This window comes from Oncorhynchus clarkii, chromosome 33 (assembly GCF_045791955.1).
Source record: "Oncorhynchus clarkii lewisi isolate Uvic-CL-2024 chromosome 33, UVic_Ocla_1.0, whole genome shotgun sequence".
NCBI classification, from domain to species: domain Eukaryota; kingdom Metazoa; phylum Chordata; class Actinopteri; order Salmoniformes; family Salmonidae; genus Oncorhynchus; species Oncorhynchus clarkii.
The window spans coordinates 36,060,038-36,087,862 of NC_092179.1; the positions used below are offsets into that span (position 1 = coordinate 36,060,038).

A 27,825-nucleotide genomic window follows, 5' to 3' on the forward strand; every position below is an offset into this window, starting at 1 on the left:
ACTACAGTAGGGGGCAGTATAGACCTGTTGTTACTACAGTATGGGGCAGTATAGACCTCTGTTACTACAGTAGGGGGCAGTATAGACCTCTGTTACTACAGTAGGGGGCAGTATAGACCTGTTGTTACTACAGTATGGGGCAGTATAGACCTCTGTTACTACAGTAGGGGGCAGTATAGACCTCTGCTGTTCCTACAGTAGGGGGCAGTATAGACCTCTGCTGTTACTACAGTAGGGGGCAGTATAGACATCTTACTACAGTAGGGGGCAGTATAGACTTCTGTTACTACAGTAGGGGGCAGTATAGACCTCTGTTACTACAGTAGGGGGCAGTATAGACCTCTGTTACTACAGTAGGGGGCAGTATAGACCTCTGTTACTACAGTAGGGGGCAGTATAGACCTCTGTTACTACCAGCAGGCTAATGTTCCTATAGACTCAGTAAGGCCAGCAGGCTAATGTTCCTATAGACTCAGTAAGGCCAGCAGGCTAATGTTCCTATAGACTCAGTAAGGCCAGCAGGCTAATGTTCCTATAGACTCAGTAAGGCCAGCAGGTTAATGTTCCTATAGACTCAGTAAGGCCAGCAGGCTAATGTTCCTATAGACTCAGTAAGGCCAGCAGGCTAATGTTCCTATAGACTCAGTAAGACCAGCAGGCTAATGTTCCTATAGACTCAGTAAGACCAGCAGGTTAATGTTCCTATAGACTCAGTAAGGTCAGCAGTCTAATGTTCCTATAGACTCAGTAAGACCAGCAGGCTAATGTTCCTATAGACTCAGTAAGACCAGCAGGCTAATGTTCCTATAGACTCAGTAAGGCCAGCAGTCTAATGTTCCTATAGACTCAGTAAGGCCAGCAGGCTAATGTTCCTATAGACTCAGTAAGGCCAGCAGGCTAATGTTCCTATAGACTCAGTAAGACCAGCAGGCTAATGTTCCTATAGACTCAGTAAGGCCAGCAGGCTAATGTTCCTATAGACTCAGTAAGGCCAGCAGGCTAATGTTCCTATAGACTCAGTAAGGCCAGCAGGTTAATGTTCCTATAGACTCAGTAAGACCAGCAGGCTAATGTTCCTATAGACTCAGTAAGGCCAGCAGGCTAATGTTCCTATAGACTCAGTAAGGCCAGCAGTCTAATGTTCCTATAGACTCAGTAAGGCGAGCAGGTTAATGTTCCTATCGACTCAGTAAGGCCAGCAGGTTAATGTTCCTATAGACCCAGTAAGGCCAGCAGGCTAATGTTCCTATAGACTCAGTAAGGCCAGCAGGCTAATGTTCCTATAGACTCAGTAAGACCAGCAGGTTAATGTTCCTATAGACCCAGTAAGGTCAGCAGTCTAATGTTCCTATAGACTCAGTAAGACCAGCAGGCTAATGTTCCTATAGACTCAGTAAGGCCAGCAGGCTAGTCTTTAAAAACATGTTTTTATTGGTATGTAACTGTTATGAAAGTTGTTTTGTCAATTTTGTTTTGTATTTAAACTTTAAATGTTTACATGACACTGTATCAACATGTCCCCATGGGGCCAATAAAGTCAGTAAGTTATGCACCAAAACAAACTGGATTATGTCACAGGAGAAAGAAAAGGAACAGATTCTGGGAGCCATCTTGTTTCAGCAGCAACAGGTGGTTGGGGACATTCTTCAAAAACAGGTCATCCCAGTAGACAATCACAGCGTGTCTGTTTTGTTGGGTTGAGTAGCTGGGTGTTGGGCTGTGCAGTGGAGCCTGTCCGTACGGTGGTGGGCTGGTATCGGGGCTGGTATCAGGTGGTACCGGGGCTGGTACCGGGGCTGGGACCGGGGCTGGTATCAGGTGGTACCGGGGCTGGTATCAGGTAGTACCGGGGCTGGTATCAGGTGGTACCGGGGCTGGTACCGGGGCTGGTATCAGGTGGTACCGGGGCTGGTACCGGGGCTGGTATCGGGGGCTGGTACCGGGAATGGTATCGGGTGGTACCGGGGCTGGTACCGGGGCTGGTATCGGGGCTGGTGTCGGGGCTGGTCCCGGGGCTGGTGTCGGGGCTGGTGTCGGGGCTGGTGTCGGGGCTGGTGTCGGGGCTGGTGTCGGGGCTGGTATCAGGGCAGTACCTCTGCTTGTGGGCAGCGGGAGCTGAAGACTGTATGGTAATGTTCTATAAGGATCTCAGTGAAGATGTTGAGCGGTGTTAGAGATGTCAGAGAGACAGAGCCCTGAGAAGGCCAGGACAGATTGACACCAAACACACAAGCCAGGTTGGAGGGAGACATCTTGTTGATGATACTCTGCTGAGAGACCTGGAGGAGGAGGAGGGAGGGGAAGAGGGAGAGAGAAAGTGTTTACACTTGATCCTGACTAAACAGACTGCCTGCTATTCAACCTGTCAGAGTACGATCCTGACTAAACAGACTGCCTGCTATTCAACCTGTCAGAGTACGATCCTGACTAAACAGACTGCCTGCTATTCAACCTGTCAGAGTACGATCCTGACTAAACAGACTGCCTGCTATTCAACCTGTCAGAGTACAATCCTGACTAAACAGACTGCCTGCTATTCAACCTGTCAGAGTACAATCCTGACCAAACAGACCGCCTGCTATTCAACCTGTCAGAGTACGATCCTGACCAAACAGACCGCCTGCTATTCAACCTGTCAGAAGGATCATAGAGTATGATCCTGACCTCGTCGGCCCGGTCCGATAACCCGTCGGCCCGGTCCGATAACCAGTCCCCCGGTCCGATAACCAGTCCCCCGGTCCGATAACCAGTCCCCCGGTCCGATAACCAGCCCCCTCTCGGCCCGGTCCGATAACCAGCCCCCTCTCGGCCCGGTCCGATAACCAGCCCCCTCTCGGCCCGGTCCGATAACCAGCCCCCTCTCGGCCCGGTCCGATAACCAGCCCCCTCTCGGCCCGGTCCGATAACCAGCCCCCTCTCGGCCCGGTCCGATAACCAGCCCACTCTCGGCCCGGTCCGATAACCAGCCCCCTCTCGGCCCGGTCCGATAACCAGCCCCCTCTCGGCCCGGTCCGATAACCAGCCCCCTCTCGGCCCGGTCCGATAACCAGCCCCCTCTCGGCCCGGTCCGATAACCAGCCCCCTCTCGGCCCGGTCCGATAACCAGCCCCCTCTCGGCCCGGTCCGATAACCAGCCCCCTCTCGGCCCGGTCCGATAACCAGTCCCCTCTCGGCCCGGTCTGATAACCAGTCCCCTCTTGGCTCGGTCTGATAACCAGTCCCCTGGTCTGATAACCAGTCCCCTCTCGGCCCAGTCTGATAACCAGTCCCCTGGTCTGATAACCAGTCCCCTCTCGGCCCAGTCTGATAACCAGTCCCCTCTCGGCCCGGTGTGATAATGTGTCTAACGGAACCCAGGAGAGATCGGACTAGATGATACAGTCTAATACAGTGTCACCATATGAACCTGCAACGTTCCAGACAAGCAGCATTATATTAACATCAGCATGGGAAGTGAATGTAAAGTCTCAGAGAGTGAAGCATTAGTCTGTCTCCTGGAGAACTTTAAACATAGCCCTGGGAGTCCTTACAATCTGGATCAGAGCAAGCCCTCATCCCAAATGGCTCCCCTATTCCCTATGGGGCCCTGGTCAAAGGCAGTGCACTATATAGGGGCCAGGGTTCTGTTAGGGACACATCTCCAGCCGTCCTGTCTGAGGCCTTGTGGGTTAGTTCTGGCTAAGGTTGGTTAGTTAAAGGTCAGTGTGAACGGAGAGAGAGGGGTTTTCTCTACATTGAAACCTATTGAAACCTCAGCATTTCACATGGGAGAAAAAGGGGGAAGTGGGTTTGATTTCTCTCAACAGTGGACTATTATTGTAGTGGTCTGTTTTTGTTGGTCAGGCCTTTTCTAAAATGTCTACACGGCATTCATATAGCTGTGCATTTGGTTTAACAGACAAAAACAAAACTGTCATTTTCAGCAATATTTATTCAGTGGGCTTTGAGATGTCTCATCTTAAGGACATTACATTGTGTAAAGAGTCTGTCTTCATATGAAGAACAAAGCCCTTTGAGATGTCTCATCTTAAGGACATTACATTGTGTAAAGAGTCTGTCTTCATATGAAGAACAAAGCCCTTTGAGATGTCTCATCTTACGGACATTACATTGTGTAAAGAGTCTGTCTTCATATGTAGAACAAAGCCATTTGAGAAGTTATTGTGTTGTGGTGTGGAGCCAGAACATCAGTTGTGTTGTGGTGTGGAGCCAGAACATCATTTGTGTTGTGGTGTGTTGTGGTGTAGAGCCAGAACATCAGTTGTGTTGTGGTGTGTTGTGGTGTAGAGCCAGAACATCAGTTGTGTTGTGGTGTGTTGTGGTGTAGAGCCAGAACATCAGTTGTGTTGTGGTGTGTTGTGGTGTGGAGCCAGAACATCAGTTGTGTTGTGGTGTTGTGGTGTAGAGCCAGAACATCAGTTGTGTTGTGGAGACAGAACATCAGCCGTACAGCCTGTTGAACATGATAGAAGGATAATGGTGTTTTAATGTGGTTCTGATCATGAGCAGGAAGCAGAGCGGTACTTCAGCACTATGTGGTTGTGTGTTGCCGTGCGGTGTTGTCGTGCGGTGTTGCGTCATGTTGTTGTGTGTTGCCGTGCGGTGTTCTGAGGGGTTGTGCGGTGTTGTGTCATGTGGTTGTGTGTTGCCGTGCGGTGTTGTCGTGCGTTGTTGCGTCATGTTGTTGTGTGTTGCCGTGCGGTGTTCTGAGGGGTTGTGCGGTGTTGTGTCATGTGGTTGTGTGTTGCCGTACGGTGTTGTATGTTGCCGTGCAGTGTTGTGTCATGTGGTTGTGTGTTGCCGTGCGGTGTTGCGTCATGTGGTTGTGTGTTGCCGTGCGGTGTTGTGTGTTGCCGTGCGGTGTTGTGTCATGTGGTTGTGTGTTGCCGTGCGGTGTTGTCGTGCGGTGTTGCGTCATGTTGTTGTGTGTTGCCGTGCGGTGTTCTGAGGGGTTGTGCGGTGTTGTGTCATGTGGTTGTGTGTTGCCGTGCGGTGTTGTCGTGCGGTGTTGCGTCATGTTGTTGTGTGTTGCCGTGCGGTGTTCTGAGGGGTTGTGCGGTGTTGTGTCATGTGGTTGTGTGTTGCCGTGCGGTGTTGTCGTGCGGTGTTGCGTCATGTTGTTGTGTGTTGCCGTGCGGTGTTCTGAGGGGTTGTGCGGTGTTGTGTCATGTGGTTGTGTGTTGCCGTGCGGTGTTGTATGTTGCCGTGCGGTGTTGTGTCATGTGGTTGTGTGTTGCCGTGCGGTGTTGCGTCATGTGGTTGTGTGTTGCCGTGCGGTGTTGTGTGTTGCCGTGCGGTGTTGTGTCATGTGGTTGTGTGTTGCCGTGCGGTGTTGTATGTTGTTGTGCGGTGTTGTGTCATGTTGTTGTGTGTTGCCGTGCGGTGTTGTGTGTTGCCGTGCGGTGTTGCGTCATGTGGTTGTGTGTTGCCGTGCGGTGTTGTGTGTTGCCGTGCGGTGTTGCGTCATGTGGTTGTGTGTTGCCGTGCGGTGTTGTGTGTTGCCGTGCGGTGTTGTGTGTTGCCGTGCGGTGTTGCGTCATGTTGTTGTGTGTTGCCGTGCGGTGTTGCGTCATGTTGTTGTGTGTTGCCGTGCGGTGTTGCGTCATGTGGTTGTGTGTTGCCGTGCGGTGTTGTCGTGCGGTGTTGCGTCATGTTGTTGTGTGTTGCCGTGCGGTGTTGTGTCATGTTCTTGTGTTTTGCCGTACGGTGTTGTCATGTTGTGTGTTGCCGTGCGGTGTTGCGTCATGTGGTTGTGTGTTGCCGTGCGGTGTTGTCGTGCGGTGTTGCGTCATGTTGTTGTGTGTTGCCGTGCGGTGTTGTGTCATGTTCTTGTGTTTTGCCGTACGGTGTTGTCATGTTGTTGTGTGTTGCCGTGCGGTGTTGTGTCATGTTGTTGTGTGTTGCCGTGCGGTGTTGTGTCATGTTGGTGTGTGTTGCCGTGCGGTGTGTTGCCGTGCGGTGTTGTGTCATGTTGTTGTGTGTTGCCGTGCGGTGTTGTGTCATGATGTTGTGTGTTGCCGTGCGGTGTTGTGTCATGTTGGTGTGAGTTGCCGTGCGGTGTTGTGTGTTGCCATGCGGTGTTGTGTCATGCTGGTGTGAGTTGCCGTGCGGTGTTGTGTGTTGCCGTGCGGTGTTGTGTCATGTTGTTGTGTGTTGCCGTGCGGTGTTGTGTGTTGCCGTGCGGTGTTGTGTCATGTTGTTGTGTGTTGCCGTGCGGTGTTGTGTCATGTTGTTGTGTGTTGCCGTGCGGTGTTGTGTCATGTTGGTGTGAGTTGATGTGCGGTGTTGTGTCATGTTGTTGTGTGTTGCCGTGCGGTGTTGTTTCATGTTGTTGTGTGTTGCCGTGCGGTGTTGTGTCATGTTGGTGTGAGTTGCCGTGCGGTGTTGTGTGTTGCCGTGCGGTGTTGTGTCATGTTGGTGTGAGTTGCCGTGCGGTGTTGTGTCATGTTGTTGTGTGTTGCCGTGCGGTGTTGTGTCATGTTGGTGTGAGTTGCCGTGCGGTGTTGTGTGTTGCCGTGCGGTGTTGTGTCATGTTGGTGTGTGTTGCCGTGTGGTGTTGTGTGTTGCCGTGCGGTGTTGTTACCATGTTCAGGAAGCAGAGCAGGTACTTCAACACCATGTAGTTGTGTTCTGGTAGTCTCTCTAGGATGTGTTTACAGGTGGTCACTCGTAGACTGCTCTCCACTCCTGGAACAACAAGCTGTACGTCACACATCACACGTTGAGGTTCTCTTTCTGATTCAGATACACCGGGTCACCACGGTCTGTTTCATATGTGACCCACTTCAGGAAGTTGGGCAATTGATACAGGTTCCTACTTCACAGTAGAGTCGTTAAATTAGTATATTGATACAGGTTCCTACTTCACAGTAGAGTCGTTAAATTAGTATATTGATACAGGTTCCTACTTCACAGTAGAGTCGTTAAATTAGTATATTGATACAGGTTCCTACTTCACAGTAGAGTCGTTAAATTAGTATATTGATGCAGGTTCCTACTTCACAGTAGAGCCGTTAAATGTGTATATTGATGCAGGTTCCTACTTCACAGTGGTCTTGGATCTGGAGATATGAATTCCAGTGTTACATAATGGAGCCCAGTTCAGCCAAGGAGACTGGTCTGGGATCTGGAGATATGAATTCCCGTGTTACATTATGGAGCCCAGTTCAGCCAAGGAGACTGGTCTGGGATCTGGAGATATGAATTCCAGTGTTACATAATGGAGCCCAGTTCAGCCAAGGAGACTGGTCTGGGATCTGGAGATATGAATTCCAGTGTTACATAATGGAGCCCAGTTCAGCCAAGGAGACTGGTCTGGGATCTGGAGATATGAATTCCAGTGTTACATAATGGAGCCCAGTTCAGCCAAGGAGACTGGTCTGGGATCTGGAGATATGAATTCCAGTGTTACATAATGGAGCCCAGTTCAGCCAAGGAGACTGGTCTGGGATCTGGAGATATGAATTCCAGTGTTACATAATGGAGCCCAGTTCAGCCAAGGAGACTGGTCTGGGATCTGGAGATATGAATTCCAGTGTTACATAATGGAGCCCAGTTCAGCCAAGGAGACTGGTCTGGGATCTGGAGATATGAATTCCAGTGTTACATAATGGAGCCCAGTTCAGCCAAGGAGACTGGTCTGGGATCTGGAGATATGAATTCCAGTGTTACATAATGGAGCCCAGTTCAGCCAAGGAGACTGGTCTGGGATCTGGAGATATGAATTCCAGTGTTACATAATGGAACCCAGTTCAGCCAAGGAGACTGGTCTGGGATCTGGAGATATGAATTCCAGTGTTACATAATGGAGCCCAGTTCAGCCAAGGAGACTGGTCTGGGATCTGGAGATATGAATTCCAGTGTTACATAATGGAGCCCAGTTCAGCCAAGGAGACTGGTCTGGGATCTGGAGATATGAATTCCAGTGTTACATAATGGAGCCCAGTTCAGCCAAGGAGAAAGCACTGAGTTATAAGGAAAAATACAGGATGCTCCATGGCTTTCCATGATTGGCTGAGATAAGGGATAATATGGGTACTGATGAACTGTTAACGTTCAAATGGTTGGAACCCCACGTCTCCATGGTTACATGGGGGAAGTCCATCTATAGACCCCCCTTTTCTATTATTCTATTGGTGCTGCTCTGTTTGAGGGAGGTGCTCTTGATTCAGCTGCCCTGCGTGCCGGCTAGACAGTGTTCCCATTTAGAACCATTTCACATGTCTGAAGGTACAAACTCCCGTCTACGACGAGAGAGCCGCCGCCGCCGCCGCCGAGAGAGAGCCGCCGCCGCCGACGACAGAGAGCCGCCGCCGCCGACGACAGAGAGCCGCCGCCGCCGACGACAGAGAGCCGCCGCCGACGACGAGAGAGAGCCGCCGACGACGACGAGAGAGAGCCGCCGACGACGACGAGAGAGAGCCGCCGACGACGACGAGAGAGAGCCGCCGACGACGACGAGAGAGAGCCGCCGACGACGACGAGAGAGAGCCGCCGACGACGACGAGAGAGAGCCGCCGACGACGACGAGAGAGAGCCGCCGACGACGACGAGAGAGAGCCGCCGACGACGACGAGAGAGAGCCGCCGACGACGACGAGAGAGAGCCGCCGACGACGACGAGAGAGAGCCGCCGACGACGACGAGAGAGAGCCGCCGACGACGACGAGAGAGAGCCGCCGACGACGACGAGAGAGAGCCGCCGACGACGACGAGAGAGAGCCGCCGACGACGACGAGAGAGAGCCGCCGACGACGACGAGAGAGAGCCGCCGACGACGAGAGAGAGCCGCCGACGACGAGAGAGAGCCGCCGTCATGTGACATTTTAAAGAGATGGGTGGAGCTAAGGCTTAAGAGGGCGTGTGAACGATGCCGACAGAGAACTCTGTAGGAAAAAGGCATTGTATTGGACCCGTGGCCTGTGTTTGGCCTGTGTTTAGCCTGCTGAGCTGAAGCCTCGGCACATGCACTTACGGACTACGTCCTGTATCTGGTGGTAGAGGGGGAAGGTGAGCAGAGGTTCAGGAAGCTCTCTGAGGAAGGTCTTCAGGATCACAGCAGGCACGTGGATGTCTCCGTACTGCTCGAACACCACTGGCTTCCCTGAGGAGGGGAGATAGACCTGATAACAGACTGAGCTTCCCTGAGGAGGAGGAGAGACAGAGACCTAAAAACCTGGACCACAGATTCATCCTCTGACTGATGGCGGCCATTGGACTTCTTTATCAATACTGAGCACAGCGGATGTCTGAGTCCAGAGTAAAACCATTCCGTGGACAACCCTGACGCAAACGCTACATTCAAACTATTGAAATGGAATCATAGATTGTTATAATTGTCATGTTTTCTACAAATCTCTCTCTGTACTGTATCTAGTGTGTGGTTGATTGATTCTACATGTTGTCAGACAGTACGTGGTTTGACTCATGGAAACTCAGTCTGTTGGCCTGCTGCAGTCAACAGACTCTACATGTTGTCAGACAGTACGTGGTTTGACTCATGGAAACTCAGTCTGCTGGCCTGCTGCAGTCAACAGACAGTACGTGGTTTAACTCATGGAAACTCAGTCTGCTGGCCTGCTGCAGTCAACAGATTCTACATGTTGTCAGACAGTACGTGGTTTGACTCAAGGAAACTCAGTCTGCTGGCCTGCTGCAGTCAACAGAAGTCTGGGGGGGACATGGGGCTGTGGTGTGATGTCATCTGAGACAGAGGAGATGGAGGTTGATCTGGATTATTATTGATCTCTGCTTCCTGGTAGTGAGAGATAAAAGCCCCGCCTCTGGCCCCGGGAGACCCCCGCCTCTGGCCCCGGGAGACCCGCGCCTCTGGCCCCGGGAGACCCCCGCCTCTGGCGGGGCTCAGAGTTCCAGCTCCTCTACCTCTGGTTAAAGGGCTTATAGGAGGTTATAGAGGTTATTATGGAGGTTATAGAGGTTCCATCTCAACCTGGTTGTAGAGCTTATAAAGGTTATTATGGAGGTTATAAAGGTTATTATGGAGGTTACAGGTTCCATCTCACCCTGGTTGTAGAGCTAAGAGGTTATAAAGGTTATTATGGAGGCTATAAAGGTTATTATGGAGGTTATAAAGGTTATTATGGAGGTTATAAAGGTTATTATGGCGGTTATAGAGGTTCCATCTCACCCTGGTTGTAGAGCTTATAAAGGTTATTATGGAGGTTATAAAGGTTGTTATGGAGGTTACAGGTTCCATCTCACCCTGGTTGTAGAGCTAAGAGGTTATAAAGGTTATTATGGAGGCTATAAAGGTTATTATGGAGGTTATAAAGGTTGTTATGGAGGTTACAGGTTCCATCTCACCCTGGTTGTAGAGCTAAGAGGTTATAAAGGTTATTATGGAGGCTATAAAGGTTATTATGGAGGTTATAAAGGTTATTATGGAGGTTATAGAGGTTCCATCTCACCCTGGTTGTAGAGCTTATACAGGTTATTATGGAGGTTATAAAGGTTATTATGGGGGTTATAGAGGTTCCATCTCACCCTGGTTGTAGAGCTAATAGGAGCTTATAAATGTTATTATGAAGAATATTATGGAGGTTATAAAAGTTAATAAGGAGGTTATAGAGGGTATTATGGAGGTTCTAAAGGTTATTATGGAGGTTATACAAGTTAATATGTAGGTTATAGAGGGTATTATGGAGGTTCTAAAGGTTATTATGGAGGTTATTATGGAGGTTATACAAGTTATTATGGAGGTTATAAAGGTTCCATCTCACCCTGGTTGTAGAGCTTCTGGACGTCCTTGATGAGCTGAACACGAGCGGACCTCCTGAAGATACCTTCTGTCTGGAGGCCTGAGGAGAGGTGGGAGGGAGTGAAAGGCTTCAACTACTATTACTGTAGAGGTCCTGTACCTGATCCAAGGTCCTTTCAGACAGCTCCTACCTCAACAACTATTACTGTAGAGGTCCTGTACCTGATCCAAGGTCCTATCAGACAGCTCCTACCTCAACAACTATTACTGTAGAGGTCCTGTACCTGATCCAAGGTCCTTTCAGACAGCTCCTACCTCAACAACTATTACTGTAGAGGTCCTGTACCTGATCCAAGGTCCTATCAGACAGCTCCTACCTCAACAACTATTACTGTAGAGGTCCTGTACCTGAGCCAAGGTCCTATCAGACAGCTCCTACCTCAACTATTACTGTAGAGGTCCTGTACCTGAGCCAAGGTCCTATCAGACAGCTCCTACCTCAACTACTATTACTGTAGAGGTCCTGTACCTGATCCAAGGTCCTATCAGACAGCTCCTACCTCAACTATTACTGTAGAGGTCCTGTACCTGAGCCAAGGTCCTATCAGACAGCTCCTACCTCAACAACTATGACTGTAGAGGTCTGGCACCTGATCCAAGGTCCTATCAGACAGCTCCTACCTCAACAACTATTACTGTAGAGGTCCTGTACCTGATCCAAGGTCCTATCAGACAGCTCCTACCTCAACTATTACTGTAGAGGTCCTGTACCTGATCTAAGGTCCTATCAGACAGCTCCTACCTCAACAACTATTACTGTAGAGGTCCTGTACCTGATCCAAGGTCCTATCAGACAGCTCCTATCTTCTTACCTTTGTCTTTGAGATAAGCCACAGTCTGGGACATCACAGGAGGGATCATAACTCCCTGGTTCTTCTCAGCAATACTGGGAAAAGAACACGTCTAGTTCAGTAGGCTTGCAGTATGGAACATCATATTAGTTGGCATAACCATGGTGGAAATATGGAGCGGCTAAGGGGGGGGGGGGACGATTAAAGGGGACTCAGTTAAAATACTCACTATTGCAGGCTGACTCCAAACTGCTGAGTGGGCAGAGGAGGTCTGGGGGGAGGAGTCTTAGATGAGGGGTGCAGACCTCCCTTCTGGGCCGCCTGCAGCCTCTCATCATGCCTGTAGTAAATACATGGTCATGTACAGTTGAAGTCAGAAGTTTACATACTCTTAGATTGGAGTCATTAACTCGTTTTTCAAACGCTCCACAAAGTTCTTGTTAACAAACTATAGTTTTGGCAAGTCTGTTAGGACATCTACCTTGTGCATGACAGAAGTAATTATTCCAACAATTGTTTACAGATTATATCACTTATAATTCACTGTATCACAAATCCAGTGGATCAGACATTTACATACACTAAGTTGATTGTGCCTTTTAAACAGCTTGGAAAATTCCAGAAAGTGATGTCATGGCTTTAGAAGCTTCTGATAGGCTAATTGACATTATTTGAGTCAATTGGAGGTGTACCTGTGGATGTATTTCAAGACCTACCTTCAAACTCTTTGCTTGACATCACGGGAAAATCAAAAGAAAATCAGCCAAGACCTCTGGAAAAAATGTTTTGCCCTCCACAAGTCTGGAAAATCCTTGGGAGCAATTTCCAAACGCCTGAAGGTACTGCGTTCATCTGTACATACAATAGTATGCAAGTATAAACACCATGGGACCATGCAGCCGTCATACCGCTCAGGAAGGAGATGCGTTCTGTCTCCAAGAGATGAACGTACTTTGGTGCGAAAAGTGCAAATCAATCCCAGAACAACAGCAAAGGACCTTGTGAAGATGCTGGAGGAAACAGGTACAAAATTATCTCCATCCACAGTAAAACGAGTCCTATATCGACATAACCTGAAAGGCCTCTCAGCAAGGAAGAAGCCACTGCTCCAAAACCTCTAGAAAAAAAAGCCAGACTACAGTTTGCAACTGCACATGGGGACAAAGACCGTACTTTTTGGAGAAATGTCCTCTGGTCTGATGAAACAAAAATAGAATGGTTTGGCCATAATGACCATCGTTATGTTTGGAGGAAAAGGGGGAGGCTTGCAAGCCGAAGAACACCATCCCAACCATGAAGCACGGGGATGGAAGCATCATGTTGTGGGGGAGCTTTGCTGCAGGAGAGACTGGTGCCCCTGACAAAATAGATGGCATCATGAGAGAGGAAAGTTATGTGGATATATTGAAGCAACATCTCAAGACATCAGTCGGGACGTTAAAGCTTGGTCGCAAATGGGTCTTCCAAATGACCCCAAGCATACTTCCAAAGTTGTGGCAAAATGGCTTACGGAAAACTAAGTCAAGGTATTGGAGTGGCCATCACAAAGCTCTGACCTCAATCCTGTGGAACATTTGTAGGAAGAACTGTAAAAGCATGTGCTAGCAAGGAGGCCTACAAACCTGACTCAGTTACACCAGCTCTGTCAAGAGGAACGGGCCAAAATTCACCCAACTTTTTGTGGGAAGCTTGTGGAAGGCTACCCAAAACATTTGACCCATGTTTAACAATTTAAAGGCAATGCAACCAAATACTAATTGAGTGTATGTAAACCACTAGGAATGTGATGAAAGAAATAAAAGCTGAAATAAAATCACTCCTATTTTTCTGTTATTTTCACATTCTTAAAATAAAGTGGTGATCCTATCCTAATTTTTACTAGGATTAAATGTTAGAATTTGTGAAAAACTGAGTTTAAATATATCAGCCACCTCCGGGGCTGGTTGGACACACCACCTCCGGGGCTGGTTGGACACAACACCTCCGGGGCTGGTTGGACACAACACCTCCGGGGCTGGTTGGACACAACACCTCCGGGGCTGGTTGGACACAACACCTCCGGGGCTGGTTGGACACAACACCTCCGGGGCTGGTTGGACACAACACCTCCGGGGCTGGTTGGACACACCACCTCCGGGGCTGGTTGGACACACCACCTCCGGGGCTGGTTAGACACACCACCTCCGGGGCTGGTTAGACACAACACCTCCGGGGCTGGTTAGACACAACACCTCCGGGGCTGGTTAGACACAACACCTCCGGGGCTGGTTAGACACAACACCTCCGGGGCTGGTTAGACACAACACCTCCGGGGCTGGTTAGACACAACACCTCCGGGGCTGGTTAGACACAACACCTCCGGGGCTGGTTAGACACAACACCTCCGGGGCTGGTTAGACACAACACCTCCGGGGCTGGTTAGACACAACACCTCCGGGGCTGGTTAGACACAACACCTCCGGGGCTGGTTAGACACAACACCTCCGGGGCTGGTTAGACACAACACCTCCGGGGCTGGTTGGACACAACACCTCCGGGGCTGGTTGGACACACCACCTCCGGGGCTGGTTGGACACACCACCTCCGGGGCTGGTTAGACACACCACCTCCGGGGCTGGTTAGACACAACACCTCCGGGGCTGGTTAGACACAACACCTCCGGGGCTGGTTAGACACAACACCTCCGGGGCTGGTTAGACACAACACCTCCGGGGCTGGTTAGACACAACACCTCCGGGGCTGGATGGACACAACACCTCCGGGGCTGGTTAGACACAACACCTCCGGGGCTGGTTAGACACAACACCTCCGGGGCTGGTTAGACACACCACCTCCGGGGCTGGTTAGACACACCACCTCCGGGGCTGGTTAGACACACCACCTCCGGGGCTGGTTAGACACACCACCTCCGGGGCTGGTTAGACACAACACCTCCGGGGCTGGTTAGACACAACACCTCCGGGGCTGGTTAGACACAACACCTCCGGGGCTGGTTGGACACAACACCTCCGGGGCTGGTTGGACACAACACCTCCGGGGCTGGTTAGACACACCACCTCTGGGGCTGGTTGGACACAACACCTCCGGGGCTGGTTAGACACAACACCTCCGGGGCTGGATGGACACAACACCTCCGGGGCTGGTTGGACACAACACCTCCGGGGCTGGATGGACACAACACCTCCGGGGCTGGTTGGATACATGAATACACTACCTCCGTGATTGGTTGGGTACATGAATACACTACCTCCGTGATTGGTTGGGTACATGAATACAGTACCTCCGTGATTGGTTGGGTACATGAATGCACTACCTCCGTGATTGGTTGGATACATGAATACAGTACCTCCGTGATTGGTTGGATACATGAATGCACTACCTCCGTGATTGGTTGGGTACATGAATACACTACCTCCATGATTGGTTGGATACATGAATACACTACCCCCGTGATTGGTTGGATACATGAATACACTACCTCCGTGATTGGTTGGATACATGAATACACTACCTCCGTGATTGGTTGGGTACATGAATACACTACCTCCGTGATTGGTTGGGTACATGAATACACTACCTCCGTGATTGGTTGGGTACATGAATACACTACCTCCATGATTGGTTGGATACATGAATACATGAAACTCTGCTGATATCAAGCTAATGAGCAGCTACAGGTCAGGGGTCAGTGTTAAGGTCAGGGAGTGGTATAGAGGTGTAACCTACCTGAAGACATCAGGTGGTCTCTGAGCTCAGCCAGGTAGTTAGGGTTAAGGTCAGGGGTCAGGGTAAGGTAGTGGTGTAGAGGTATAACCTACCTGAGGACATCAGGTGGGATGATGAGCTGATCCCAGCTCAGGTGATCTCTGAGCTCAGACAGGTAGTTTACATAGGTCAGCTTCTTACCAAACTTGTGACTAAACAGGAAGAACCGAGTGTTAGAAAGGTCAGTCAATATGCCAAAGGTCTTTCATAGTCATGAATACTGTTGTGGAGACCAGACTTAAACATGTACAGTACAGGCCTGGAATGGCATCTTTACTGTAGAAAGATGACTGGGCACCATACCTGATGAATGGTTGGAATATACTGTATTCTAGATTATTACTGTAGAAAGATGACTGGGCACCATACCTGATGAGTGGTTGGAATATACTGTATTCTAGATTATTACTGTAGAAAGATGACTGGGCACCATACCTGATGAGTGGTTGGAATATACTGTATTCTAGATTATTACTGTAGAAAGATGACTGGGCACCATACCTGATGAGTGGTTGGAATATACTGTATTCTAGATTATTACTGTAGAAAGATGACTGGGCACCATACCTGATGAATGGTTGGAATATACTGTATTCTAGATTATTACTGTAGAAAGATGACTGGGCACCATACCTGATGAGTGGTTGGAATATACTGTATTCTAGATTATTACTGTAGAAAGATGACTGGGCACCATACCTGATGAGTGGTTGGAATATACTGTATTCTAGATTATTACTGTAGAAAGATGACTGGGCACCATACCTGATGAGTGGTTGGAATATACTGTATTCTAGATTATTACTGTAGAAAGATGACTGGGCACCATACCTGATGAGTGGTTGGAATATACTGTATTCTAGATTATTACTGTAGAAAGATGACTGGGCACCATACCTGATGAGTGGTTGGAATATACTGTATTCTAGATTATTACTGTAGAAAGATGACTGGGCACCATACCTGATGAGTGGTTGGAATATACTGTATTCTAGATTATTACTGTAGAAAGATGACTGGGCACCATACCTGATGAGTGGTTGGAATATATTCCAGATGATTCTGATAAAGTTAGTAGGATGGACGACATAGAGGGCTTTCAGGTTCTTCTTGTACCTATCAGGAAATACATTGACACACACACACACACACACTAAACATTATTCTGGAAAAACTGGCTCATCGAGTTATATTTTGATTGAGAGGGCTTGAAAAGTCGTAGGTTAGAGGTCAGGGGGGACTTACTTCCTGTCAAATTCTCTGTAGGCGTTTCGTAGCCAGTGTAGCGAGGGCTTGTTGCAGCTGCGGAGACCATGGTGGAAGTACACTACCGTATAGTCACTCTCTACATACTGGTCCAGCGTATACATCAGATACCTACAGCCAGGGAGAGGAGAGAACAGAGCCAGGGTATACATCAGATACCTACAGCCAGGGAGAGGAGAGAACAGAGCCAGGGTATACATCAGATACCTGCAGCCAGGGAGAGGAGAGAACAGAGCACTCGGGTAACAGTCCAAACATAATGGAAAAACTCTTGACTAAATGAGGGGATAACAAAGTAGAGTGAAAGCATGTGCTTCCACACAGGTGTGATTCCTGAGTTCATTAAGCAATTAACATTCCATCATGCTTTAGGGTCTTGTATAAAAATGCAGGGCAGGCCATTATTTTGGGTACCATGGATATGGCCCCATAAGATGACAATGCCCCCATCCACAAGGCAGGAGGAGGGGTCACGGAATGGTCTGATGAGCAGGAAAACCCATTCCATGGCCGTCTCAGTCACCAGATCTCAACTCTTACGGGAGGTTCTGGAGCGGCGACAAATTGATTCAATATGTTTTTAGATTTACTTTTTACAAATGAATAAAAAAATGCTAAACTGAAATGTATTGAGTCAATAGGTATTCATCCTCTTTGTTATGGTAAGAAGCCTAAATAAGTTCAGGAGTAAAAATGTGCTTAACAAGTCACAATAATAAACTGTATGGACTCACTCTGTGTGCAATAATAGTGTTCAACATGATTTATGAATGACTACCTCATCTCTGTACCCCCACACATACAGATAATTGTAAGGTCCCTCAGTCGACGGTTCAACCACAAAGACCAGGGAGGTTTTCCAATGCACCGAGTGGTAGATGTTTTTGTTTTTTAAAGCAGACATTGAATATCCCTTTGAGCATGGTGAAGTTATTAAACACACTTTGGATGGACTATCATAACACCCAGTCACTACAAAGATACAGGCTTCCTCCCGAACTCAGTTGCCGGAGAGGAAGGAAACCACTCCGCGATTTCACCACGAGGCCAATGTTGACTTTAAAACAGTTACAGAGTTTAATGTCTGTGATAGGAGAAAACTGAGGATGGATCAACAACATTGTAGTTACTCCACAATACTAACCTAAATGACAGAGTGAAAAGTAGGAAGCCTGCACAAAATACACATTTTCCAAAACATGCTTCCTGTTTACAACAAGACACTAAAGTAGAACTGCAAAACATGTGTCAAAGCAGTTCACTTTATGTCTTGAATACAAAGTGTTATGTTTGGGGCAAATCCAACACAACACATGACTGAGTACCACTCTCCATATTTTCAAGCATAGCGGTGGCTGCATCATGTTATGGGTATGCTTGTAATCGTTAAAGGACTGGGGAGTTTTTCAGGATCAAAAAGAAACAACAGAGCTAAGCACAGGGAAAAAGAGAAGGAAAGCCTGGTTCAGTCTGCTTTCCAACAGACTCTGGGAGACAAATGTTCCCTACAGCAGGACAATAACCTAAAACACAAGGCCAAATATACACTGGAGGTGCTTACCAAGAAGACATTGAATGTTCCTGAGGGGCCTAGTTACAGTTTTGACTTAAATCGTCTTGAAAATCTAGGGCAAGACTTGGAAATGTCTGTCTAGCAAATGATCAACAACCAAGTTGACAGAGCCTGAAGATTTTTTTTTAACTACGCAAAAATATTGTATAAAAGGTGAACAAAGCTCTTAAAGAGCGACTGCCTTTAAAAAGAAACGAATCCCATTGAAAATGGCCTGTGTGACATTAATATGATTCAGAAACAGTTAATCTAGTCTACAGTTGTGGCCAAAGGTTTTTTAGAATTACACAAATATTAATTTTCACAGTCTGCTGTCTCAGTTTGTGTGATGGCAATTTGCATATACTCCAGAATGTTATGAAGAGTGATCAGATGAATTGCAATTAACTGCCAAGTCCCTCTTTGCCATGCAGATGAATGGAATCCCCCAAAAAACATTTCCACTGCATTTCAGCCCTGCCACAAAAGGACCAGCTGACGTCATGTCAGTGATTCTCTCGTTAACACAGGTGTGAGTGTTGACGAGGACAAGGTTGGCGATCACTCTGTCATGCTGATTGAGTTGAGGACGTTCCACAGTGGTAGATATGGACTACATAGAGCAGAACAGACCATAGAGGTAGATATGGACTACATAGAGCAGAACAGACCATAGAGGGAGATATGGACTACATAGAGCAGAACAGACCATAGAGGACGTTCCACAGAGGTAGATATGGACTACATAGAGCTACATAGGGTCAAGTGTACATAAACAACACATATCGTATGATGGTTGTCCTGACTCACTGCAGTAGGTGGTGGTGGTTGAGCTGATGGGAGGGGGGCATCAGGCAGCTACTGAAGATCACTAGCTTCCTGCCATAGTTATCATCACCTGGAGAGAACAGGAGGAGAGAACAGAGAGAACAGGAGGAGAGAACAGAGAACAGGAGGAGAGAGAGAACAGGAGGAGAGAGAGCACATTAATCTGCTTTAAAAACGGTGTAGAGCCTAACTGGAATACATATACATTGTGTCAGTTTACAGTTTTTTGGGAAGATCATTTTTCACCTTTATAAGACAGCATTACACGCAGGATCACTTTTGAGAATGGTGTTTTCCCCGCTAATTAATTGCATTTTGGAACATTGGTGCTCATAGCCTCCTGCCGGGGGCATTGCTGCCATTTAGGAACATCGTGCTCATAGCCTCCTGCCAGGGGCATGGCTGCCATTTAGGAACATCGTGCTCATAGCCTCCTGCCAGGGGCATGGCTGCCATTTAGGAACATCGTGCTCATAGCCTCCTGCCAGGGGCATGGCTGCCATTTAGGAACATCGTGCTCATAGCCTCCTGCCAGGGGCATGGCTGCCATTTAGGAACATCGTGCTCATAGCCTCCTGCCGGGGGCATGGCTGCCATTTAGGAACATCGTGCTCATAGCCTCCTGCCAGGGGCATTGCTGCCATTTAGGAACATCATGCTCATAGCCTCCTGCCAGGGGCATTGCTGCCATTTAGGAACATCATGCTCATAGCCTCCTGCCAGGGGCATTGCTGCCATTTAGGAACATCGTGCTCATAGCCTCCTGCCAGGGGCATTGCTGCCATTTAGGAACATCATGCTCATAGCCTCCTGCCAGGGGCATTGCTGCCATTTAGGAACATCGTGCTCATAGCCTCCTGCCAGGGGCATGGCTGCCATTTAGGAACATCGTGCTCATAGCCTCCTGCCGGGGGCATTGCTGCCATTTAGGAACATCGTGCTCATAGCCTCCTGCCAGGGGCATGGCTGCCATTTAGGAACATTGGTGCTCATAGCCTCCTGCCAGGGGCATGGCTGCCATTTAGGAACATCGTGCTCATAGCCTCCTGCCAGGGGCATGGCTGCCATTTAGGAACATCGTGCTCATAGCCTCCTGCCAGGTGCATTGCTGCCATTTAGGAACATTGGTGCTCATAGCCTCCTGCCGGGGGCATTGCTGCCATTTAGGAACATCGTGCTCATAGCCTCCTGCCGGGGGCATTGCTGCCATTTAGGAACATCGTGCTCATAGCCTCCTGCCGGGGGCATTGCTGCCATTTAGGAACATCGTGCTCATAGCCTCCTGCCGGGGGCATTGCTGCCATTTAGGAACATCGTGCTCATAGCCTCCTGCCAGGGGCATTGCTGCCATTTAGGAACATTGGTGCTCATAGCCTCCTGCCAGGGGCATTGCTGCCATTTAGGAACATCGTGCTCATAGCCTCCTGCCAGGGGCATTGCTGCCATTTAGGAACATCGTGCTCATAGCCTCCTGCCAGGTGCATTGCTGCCATTTAGGAACATCGTGCTCATAGCCTCCTGCCAGGGGCATGGCTGCCATTCTGATCTGGTGCATCAGCTTCATTGATTTTAATAGGGGTTTTGATTGGAGTGGTTGTGTTCATTTGGGATCGCATCCCACAACTGTCCCAGACGATGTCTGGAATATTTCTCTCGCACCTTTAGGACAAGTTGGCCCAACAGGATACAGGGCATTCAGGAAGTATTCAGACCCTTTCACCTTTTCCCACATGTTGTTACGTTACAGCCTTTTTCTAAAATCAATTAAATACATATTTTCCTCACCATAAAATGCCAAATCAAAAATAGATTTTTTTGAAAATCTATAAAAATAAAGAACACACATACCTTATTTACAGAAGTATTCAGACCCTTTTCTATGAGACTGTAAGTTGATCTCAGGTGCATCCTGTTTCCATTGATCATCCTTGAGATGTTTCTACAACTTGATTGGAGTCCACTTGTGGTAAATTCAATTGATTGGACATGATTTGGAAAGGCACACACCTGTCTATATAAGGTCCCACAGTTGACAGTGCATGTCAGAGCAAAAACCAAACCATGAGGTCGAAATAATTGTGTGGAGGCACAGATCTGGGGAAGGGTACCAACAAAATGTCTGCAGCATTGAATGGCAACAAGAACACAGTGGCCTCCATCATTGTTAAATGGAAGAAGTCTGGAACCACCAAGACTCTTCCTAGTTCTGGTCGCCCAGCCAAACTGAGCAATCTGGGGAGAAGGGCAAGACAACGCAGGAGTGGCTTCGGGACAAGTCTCTGAATGTCCTTGAGTGGCCCAGCCAGAGCCCGGACTTGAAACCGATCAAACATGTCTGGAGAGACCTGAAAATAGCTGTGCAGCAACGCTCCCCATCCAACCTGACAGAGCTTGAGGATCTGCAGAGAAGAACTGGAGAAACTCCCCAAATACAGGTATGTCAAGGGTTAGGAGGCGTGACCTGTCGGATCCCCGTGACCTGGCGTATCCCCGTGACCTGTCGGATCCCCGTGACCTGTCGGATCCCCGTGACCTGTCGGATCCCCGTGACCTGTCGGATCCCCGTGACCTGTCGGATCCCCGTGATCTGTAGGATCCCTGTGACCTGTGATCCCGTGTCGAGCCACATTGTAGTAGGAGGTGAGAGGAGTCCTGGTTACCTGTAGGATCCCGTGTCGAGCCACATCGTAGTAGGAGGTGAGAGGAGTCTTGGTTACCTGTAGGATCCCGTGTCGAGCCACATTGTAGTAGGAGGTGAGAGGTGTCCTGGTTACCTGTGACCTGTAGGATCCCGTGTCGAGCCACATCGTAGTAGGAGGTGAGAGGTGTCCTGGTTACCTGTAGGATCCCGTGTCGAGCCACATTGTAGTAGGAGGTGAGAGGTGTCCTGGTTACCTGTGACCTGTAGGATCCCGTGTCGAGCCACATCGTAGTAGGAGGTGAGAGGTGTCCTGGTTACCTGTGACCTGTAGGATCCCGTGTCGAGCCACATCGTAGTAGGAGGTGAGAGGTGTCCTGGTTACCTGTGACCTGTAGGATCCCGTGTCGAGCCACATCGTAGTAGGGGTGAGAGGTGTCCTGGCTGAAGCTGACTCTACGTGGGGCTGGAGGGCGATCCGGACGGTACCCATGACGACCCTGTTCCTCATCTTCCTCCTTCTGCAGCTCTGAAGAGACAAATAGAGGGTCGCCATGTTACACCAAAACTGTTAATGTTGCAGTTCCAGTGTCAGGCCCGCCCGCTCGCCCCCGGTGTCTGTCAGGCCCGCCCGCTCGCCCCCGGTGTCTGTCAGGCCCGCCCGCTCGCCCCCGGTGTCTGTCAGGCCCGCCCGCTCGCCCCCGGTGTCTGTCAGGCCCGCCCGCTCGACCCCGGTGTCTGTCAGGCCCGCCCGCTCGACCCCGGTGTCTGTCAGGCCCGTCCGCTCGCCCCCAGTGTCAGGCACCCTCCCCCCCAGTGTCAGGCCCACTCGCCCCCAGTGTCAGGCCCACTCGCCCCCAGTGTCAGGCCCACTCGCCCCCAGTGTCAGGCCCACCCCAGTGTCAGGCCCACCCCAGTGTCAGGCCCACCCCAGTGTCAGGCCCACCCCAGTGTCAGGCCCACCCCAGTGTCAGGCCCACTCGCCCCCAGTGTCAGGCCCACTCGCCCCCAGTGTCAGGCCCACTCGCCCCCAGTGTCAGGCCCACTCGCCCCCAGTGTTAGGCCTACTCTGTAGACTACTGCGGTTGATGGGATCCTACTGAGGTGCTGACTTGCTGCACCCTCAACAACCACTGTGATCATTATTATTTGACCATGCTGGTCATCTATGAACATTTGAACATCTTGGCCATGTTCTGTTATAATCTCCACACGGCACGCCAGAAGAGGACTGGCCACCCCACATAGCCTGGTTCCTCTCTAGGTTTATAATCTCAACCCGGCACAGCCAGAAGAGGACTGGCCACCCCTCATAGCCTGGTTCCTCTCTAGGTTTATAATCTCCACCCGGCACAGCCAGAAGAGGACTGGTCCACCCCTCATAGCCTGGTTCCTCTCTAGGTTTATAATCTCAACCCGGCACAGCCAGAAGAGGACTGGCCACCCCTCATAGCCTGGTTCCTCTCTAGGTTTATAATCTCCACCCGGCACAGCCAGAAGAGGACTGGCCACCCCTCATAGCCTGGTTCCTCTCTAGGTTTATAATCTCAACCCGGCACAGCCAGAAGAGGACTGGCCACCCCTCATAGCCTGGTTCCTCTCTAGGTTTATAATCTCCACCCGGCACAGCCAGAAGAGGACTGGCCACCCCTCATAGCCTGGTTCCTCTCTAGGTTTATAATCTCAACCCGGCACAGCCAGAAGAGGACTGGCCACCCCTCATAGCCTGGTTCCTCTCTAGGTTTATAATCTCCACCCGGCACAGCCAGAAGAGGACTGGCCATCCCTCATAGCCTGGTTCCTCAGTAGTTCTGTAACAGACTACTACTACTACTGACTAGGTTATGTGCCCATAACTAGTCCTGTAACAGACTACTACTACTGACTAGGTTATGACACATAACTAGTCCTGTAACAGACTACTACTACTGACTAGGTTATGGGCCCATAACTAGTCCTGTAACAGACTACTACTACTGACTAGGTTATGGGCCCATTCCCTTCTAAACATGTTGATAATTGAGAATAACTGAACATCTCCTCTATAAATTCACATCCATTTCCTGGTTCGTGTCGGGACTTCCTGTCCGTTGCTGTTTCCGCCCCAAAAACCTGATAATCCACAGAAAACAACAGGGATAAAAAACAGGGACTGGAAACTGTGTCCTAATCTAGATCAGTATTTACCCTGCTCTGCCCTGTCCAGAGGGAAGGAAACCAGAAATACTGTGTCCCAAATGACTCCCTATTCCCTATAGAGTAGACTACTTAGAGCCTTAACAGCCCTTGTCAAGTGTAGTGCACTATATAGGGAGCCGGTTGGGAGGAACCCAGACATAGTGGAGAAACAAAAGCTACCCAGAGGAATCTGTTGTTTATTCTGGGGGACAATGAGAACATTTACCCTTCTAGTTTCTACTGCCTCTCTCATAATGTCTACTGGGATAGTTCCAACACTACTGCCTCTCTCATAATGTCTACTGGGATAGTTCCAACACTACTGCCTCTCTCAGTCAAACTCATGGACTAACTGTGGAATGGGGACACTACTGCTCAGTCAGACTAATGGACTAACTGTGGAATGGGGACACTACTGCTCAGTCAAACTAATGGACTAACTGTGGAATGGGGACACTACCGCTCAGTCAAACTAATGGACTAACTGTGGAATGGGGACACTACCGCTCAGTCAAACTAATGGACTAACTGTGGAATGGGGACACTACTGCTCAGTCAAACTAATGGACTAACTGTGGAATGGGGACACTACTGCTCAGTCACACTAATGGACTAACTGTGGAATGGGGACACTACTGCTCAGTCAGACTAATGGACTAACTGTGGAATGGGGACACTACTGCTCAGTCACACTAATGGACTAACTGTGGAATGGGGACACTACTGCTCAGTCACACTAATGGACTAACTGTGGAATGGGGACACTACTGCTCAGTCACACTAATGGACTAACAGTGGAATGGGGACACTACCGCTCAGTCACACTAATGGACTAACTGTGGAATGGGGACACTACTGGTCAGTCACACTAATGGACTAACTGTGGAATGGGGACACTACTGCTCAGTCAGACTAATGGACTAACTGTGGAATGGGGACACTACTGCTCAGTCACACTAATGGACTAACTGTGGAATGGGGACACTACTGCTCAGTCAAACTAATGGACTAACTGTGGAATGGGGACACTACTGCTCAGTCACACTAATGGACTAACTGTGGAATGGGGACACTACTGCTCAGTCAAACTAATGGACTAACTGTGGAATGGGGACACTACTGCTCAGTCACACTAATGGACTAACTGTGGAATGGGGACACTACCGCTCAGTCAAACTAATGGACTAACTGTGGAATGGGGACACTACTGCTCAGTCAAACTAATGGACTAACTGTGGAATGGGGACACTACCGCTCAGTCAAACCAATGGACTAAATGTGGAATGGGGACACTACCGCTCAGTCAGACTAATGGACTAACTGTGGAATGGGGACACTACTGCTCAGTCACACTAATGGACTAACTGTGGAATGGGGACACTACTGCTCAGTCAAACTAATGGACTAACTGTGGAATGGGGACACTACTGGTCAGTCACACTAATGGACTAACTGTGGAATGGGGACACTACTGCTCAGTCACACTAATGGACTAACTGTGGAATGGGGACACTACTGCTGTGTGTGGAATGAGGAAGGATATTTTTACGATCCTCCTTCCAGGAAAAGCCATTGGAAGGAGAACACAGTCAGCTGTGGTCACAAAAACAAAGACCTGTTGATATTCTAGGTACTTTCCAGCTGCGTGGTTTTCCTTGAAGTGGTGTGACGGAAGGTTGAGCGGATGACCTCCCAGTCCTTGGCTTGTCAGAGAGGAGGATGAAGGCAGAGAGGAGGATGAAGGGAGAGAGGATGTAGAGAGGAGGATGAAGGCAGAGAGGAGGATGAAGGCAGAGAGGAGGATGAAGGCAGAGAGGAGGTAGAAGGGAGAGAGGAGGATGAAGGGAGAGAGGAGGTAGAAGGGAGAGAGGAGGTAGAAGGGAGAGAGGAGGTAGAAGGGAGAGAGGAGGTAGAAGGGAGAGAGGAGGTAGAAGGGAGAGAGGAGGTAGAAGGGAGAGAGGAGGTAGAAGGGAGAGAGGAGAAGGGAGAGAGGAGGATGAAGGGAGAGAGGAGGATGAAGGCAGAGAGGAGGATGAAGGCAGAGAGGAGGTAGAAGGGAGAGAGGAGCTGGCACTAAGACTGACTCAGAGCAGAGGGAATGTGGGCCCTGCCCAGATATGTTAATTTCTAGCTCCCCTCCCTCCCCAAGCCCCTCCAGATATAATTATGAGCTGGGCCTCTTATCAGCAAGATGACCCGTCCTCCTCCTCCACATCCCTCTCCTCCTTCTTCTAAGATTGCATACAAAGCTATTTTTAGAACGGGCAACGTGTAATCTAACATGTGGTTGGGAGGAAACTAAGCCTGTTTGTGTTTGGGTCCCCTGACTGAATCATATCCTCTGTTCTGAGACCAGTCAGTAGGAGGGGGGAGGGGGGGGGGGGGCAGATCTTAGCTACATGGTCAATGACAGCCTGAGTGTTTGTGGGCAGTCATGGTGAGAGATTAGTCACTCTTCTGTCAGATCTAGGGCATTGATCATTTCCAGTACGCTTTAGAGAGAACATCACTGACCCAGTATGCTTTAGAGAGAACATCACTGACCCAGTACGCTTTAGAGAGAACATCACTGACCCAGTACGCTTTAGAGAGATCACTGAACCAGTATGCTTTAGAGAAAACATCACTGACCCAGTACGCTTTAGAGAGAACATCTAACACCACTGACCCAGTACGCTTTAGAGAGAACATCACTGACCCAGTATGCTTTAGAGAGAACATCACTGACCCAGTACGCTTTAGAGAGAACATCTAAAACCACTGACCAAGTACGCTTTAGAGAGAACATCACTGACCCAGTACGCTTTAGAGAGAACATCACTGAACCAGTATGCTTTAGAGAGAACACCACTGACCCAGTACGCTTTAGAGAGAACATTAACATCACTGACCCAGTACAATTTAGAGAACATTAACACCACTGACCCAGTACTCTTTAGAGAGAACATCTAACACCACTGACCCAGTACGCTTTAGAGAGAACACCACTGGCCCAGTATGCTTTAGAGAGAACATCCCTGACCCAGTATGCTTTAGAGAGAACATCTAACACCACTGACCCAGTACGCTTTAGAGAGAACATCACTGACCCAGTACGCTTTAGAGAGAACATCTAAAACCACTGACCCAGTACGCTTTAGAGAGAACATCACTGACCCAGTACGCTTTAGAGAGAACATCACTGAACCAGTATGCTTTAGAGAGAACACCACTGACCCAGTACGCTTTAGATAGAACATTAACATCACTGACCCAGTACAATTTAGAGAGAACATCTAACACCACTGACCCAGTACGCTTTAGAGAGAACACCACTGGCCCAGTATGCTTTAGAGAGAACATCCCTGACCCAGTATGCTTTAGAGAGAACATCTAACACCACTGACCCAGTACGCTTTAGAGAGAACACCACTGACCCAGTACGCTTTAGAGAGAACACCACTGACCCAGTACGCTTTAGAGAGAACATCACTGACCCAGTACGCTTTAGAGAGAACATCACTGACCCAGTACGCTTTAGAGAGAACATCTAAAACCACTGACCCAGTACACTTTAGAGAGAACATCTAAAACCACTGACCCAGTACGCTTTAGAGAGAACATCTAAAACCACTGACCCAGTACTCTTTAGAGAAAACATCTAACACCACTGACCCAGTACGTTTTAGAGAGAACATCTAACACCACTGACCCAGTACTCTTTAGAGAGAACACCACTGACCCAGTATGCTTTAGAGAGAACACCACTGACCCAGTACTCTTTAGAGAGAACACCACTGACCCAGTACGCTTTAGAGAGAACACCACTGACCCAGTACGCTTTAGAGAGAACACCACTGACCCAGTACGCTTTAGAGAGAACACCACTCACCCAGTACGCTTTAGAGAGAACACCACTGACCCAGTACGCTTTAGAGAGAACACCACTGACCCAGTACACTTTAGAGAGAACATCTAAAACCACTGACCCAGTACTCTTTAGAGAAAACATCTAACACCACTGACCCAGTACGCTTTAGAGAGAACATCTA

At 49.2% G+C, this 27,825-nt stretch overlaps 1 protein-coding gene across 1 annotated transcript in view; it reads right to left on the minus strand.

The window, feature by feature from the left end:
• Positions 1-2,032: 2,032 nt before the first annotated feature.
• Positions 2,033-27,825, minus strand: part of LOC139392849 (rho GTPase-activating protein 8-like) — a 33,354-nt gene continuing 7,561 nt past the window's right edge. Inside the window, exons 3-13 of the mRNA XM_071141156.1 lie at positions 22,002-22,145; positions 18,961-19,048; positions 16,578-16,709; positions 16,362-16,448; positions 15,386-15,484; positions 11,797-11,907; positions 11,589-11,662; positions 10,739-10,816; positions 8,974-9,102; positions 6,584-6,687; positions 2,033-2,279 (exon numbers count right to left, since the gene is read on the minus strand). Coding sequence (XP_070997257.1) covers positions 2,082-2,279; positions 6,584-6,687; positions 8,974-9,102; positions 10,739-10,816; positions 11,589-11,662; positions 11,797-11,907; positions 15,386-15,484; positions 16,362-16,448; positions 16,578-16,709; positions 18,961-19,048; positions 22,002-22,145 — 1,244 coding nt within the window. The 3' untranslated portion in view covers positions 2,033-2,081. The remainder of the gene's footprint in view (positions 2,280-6,583; positions 6,688-8,973; positions 9,103-10,738; positions 10,817-11,588; positions 11,663-11,796; positions 11,908-15,385; positions 15,485-16,361; positions 16,449-16,577; positions 16,710-18,960; positions 19,049-22,001; positions 22,146-27,825) is intronic.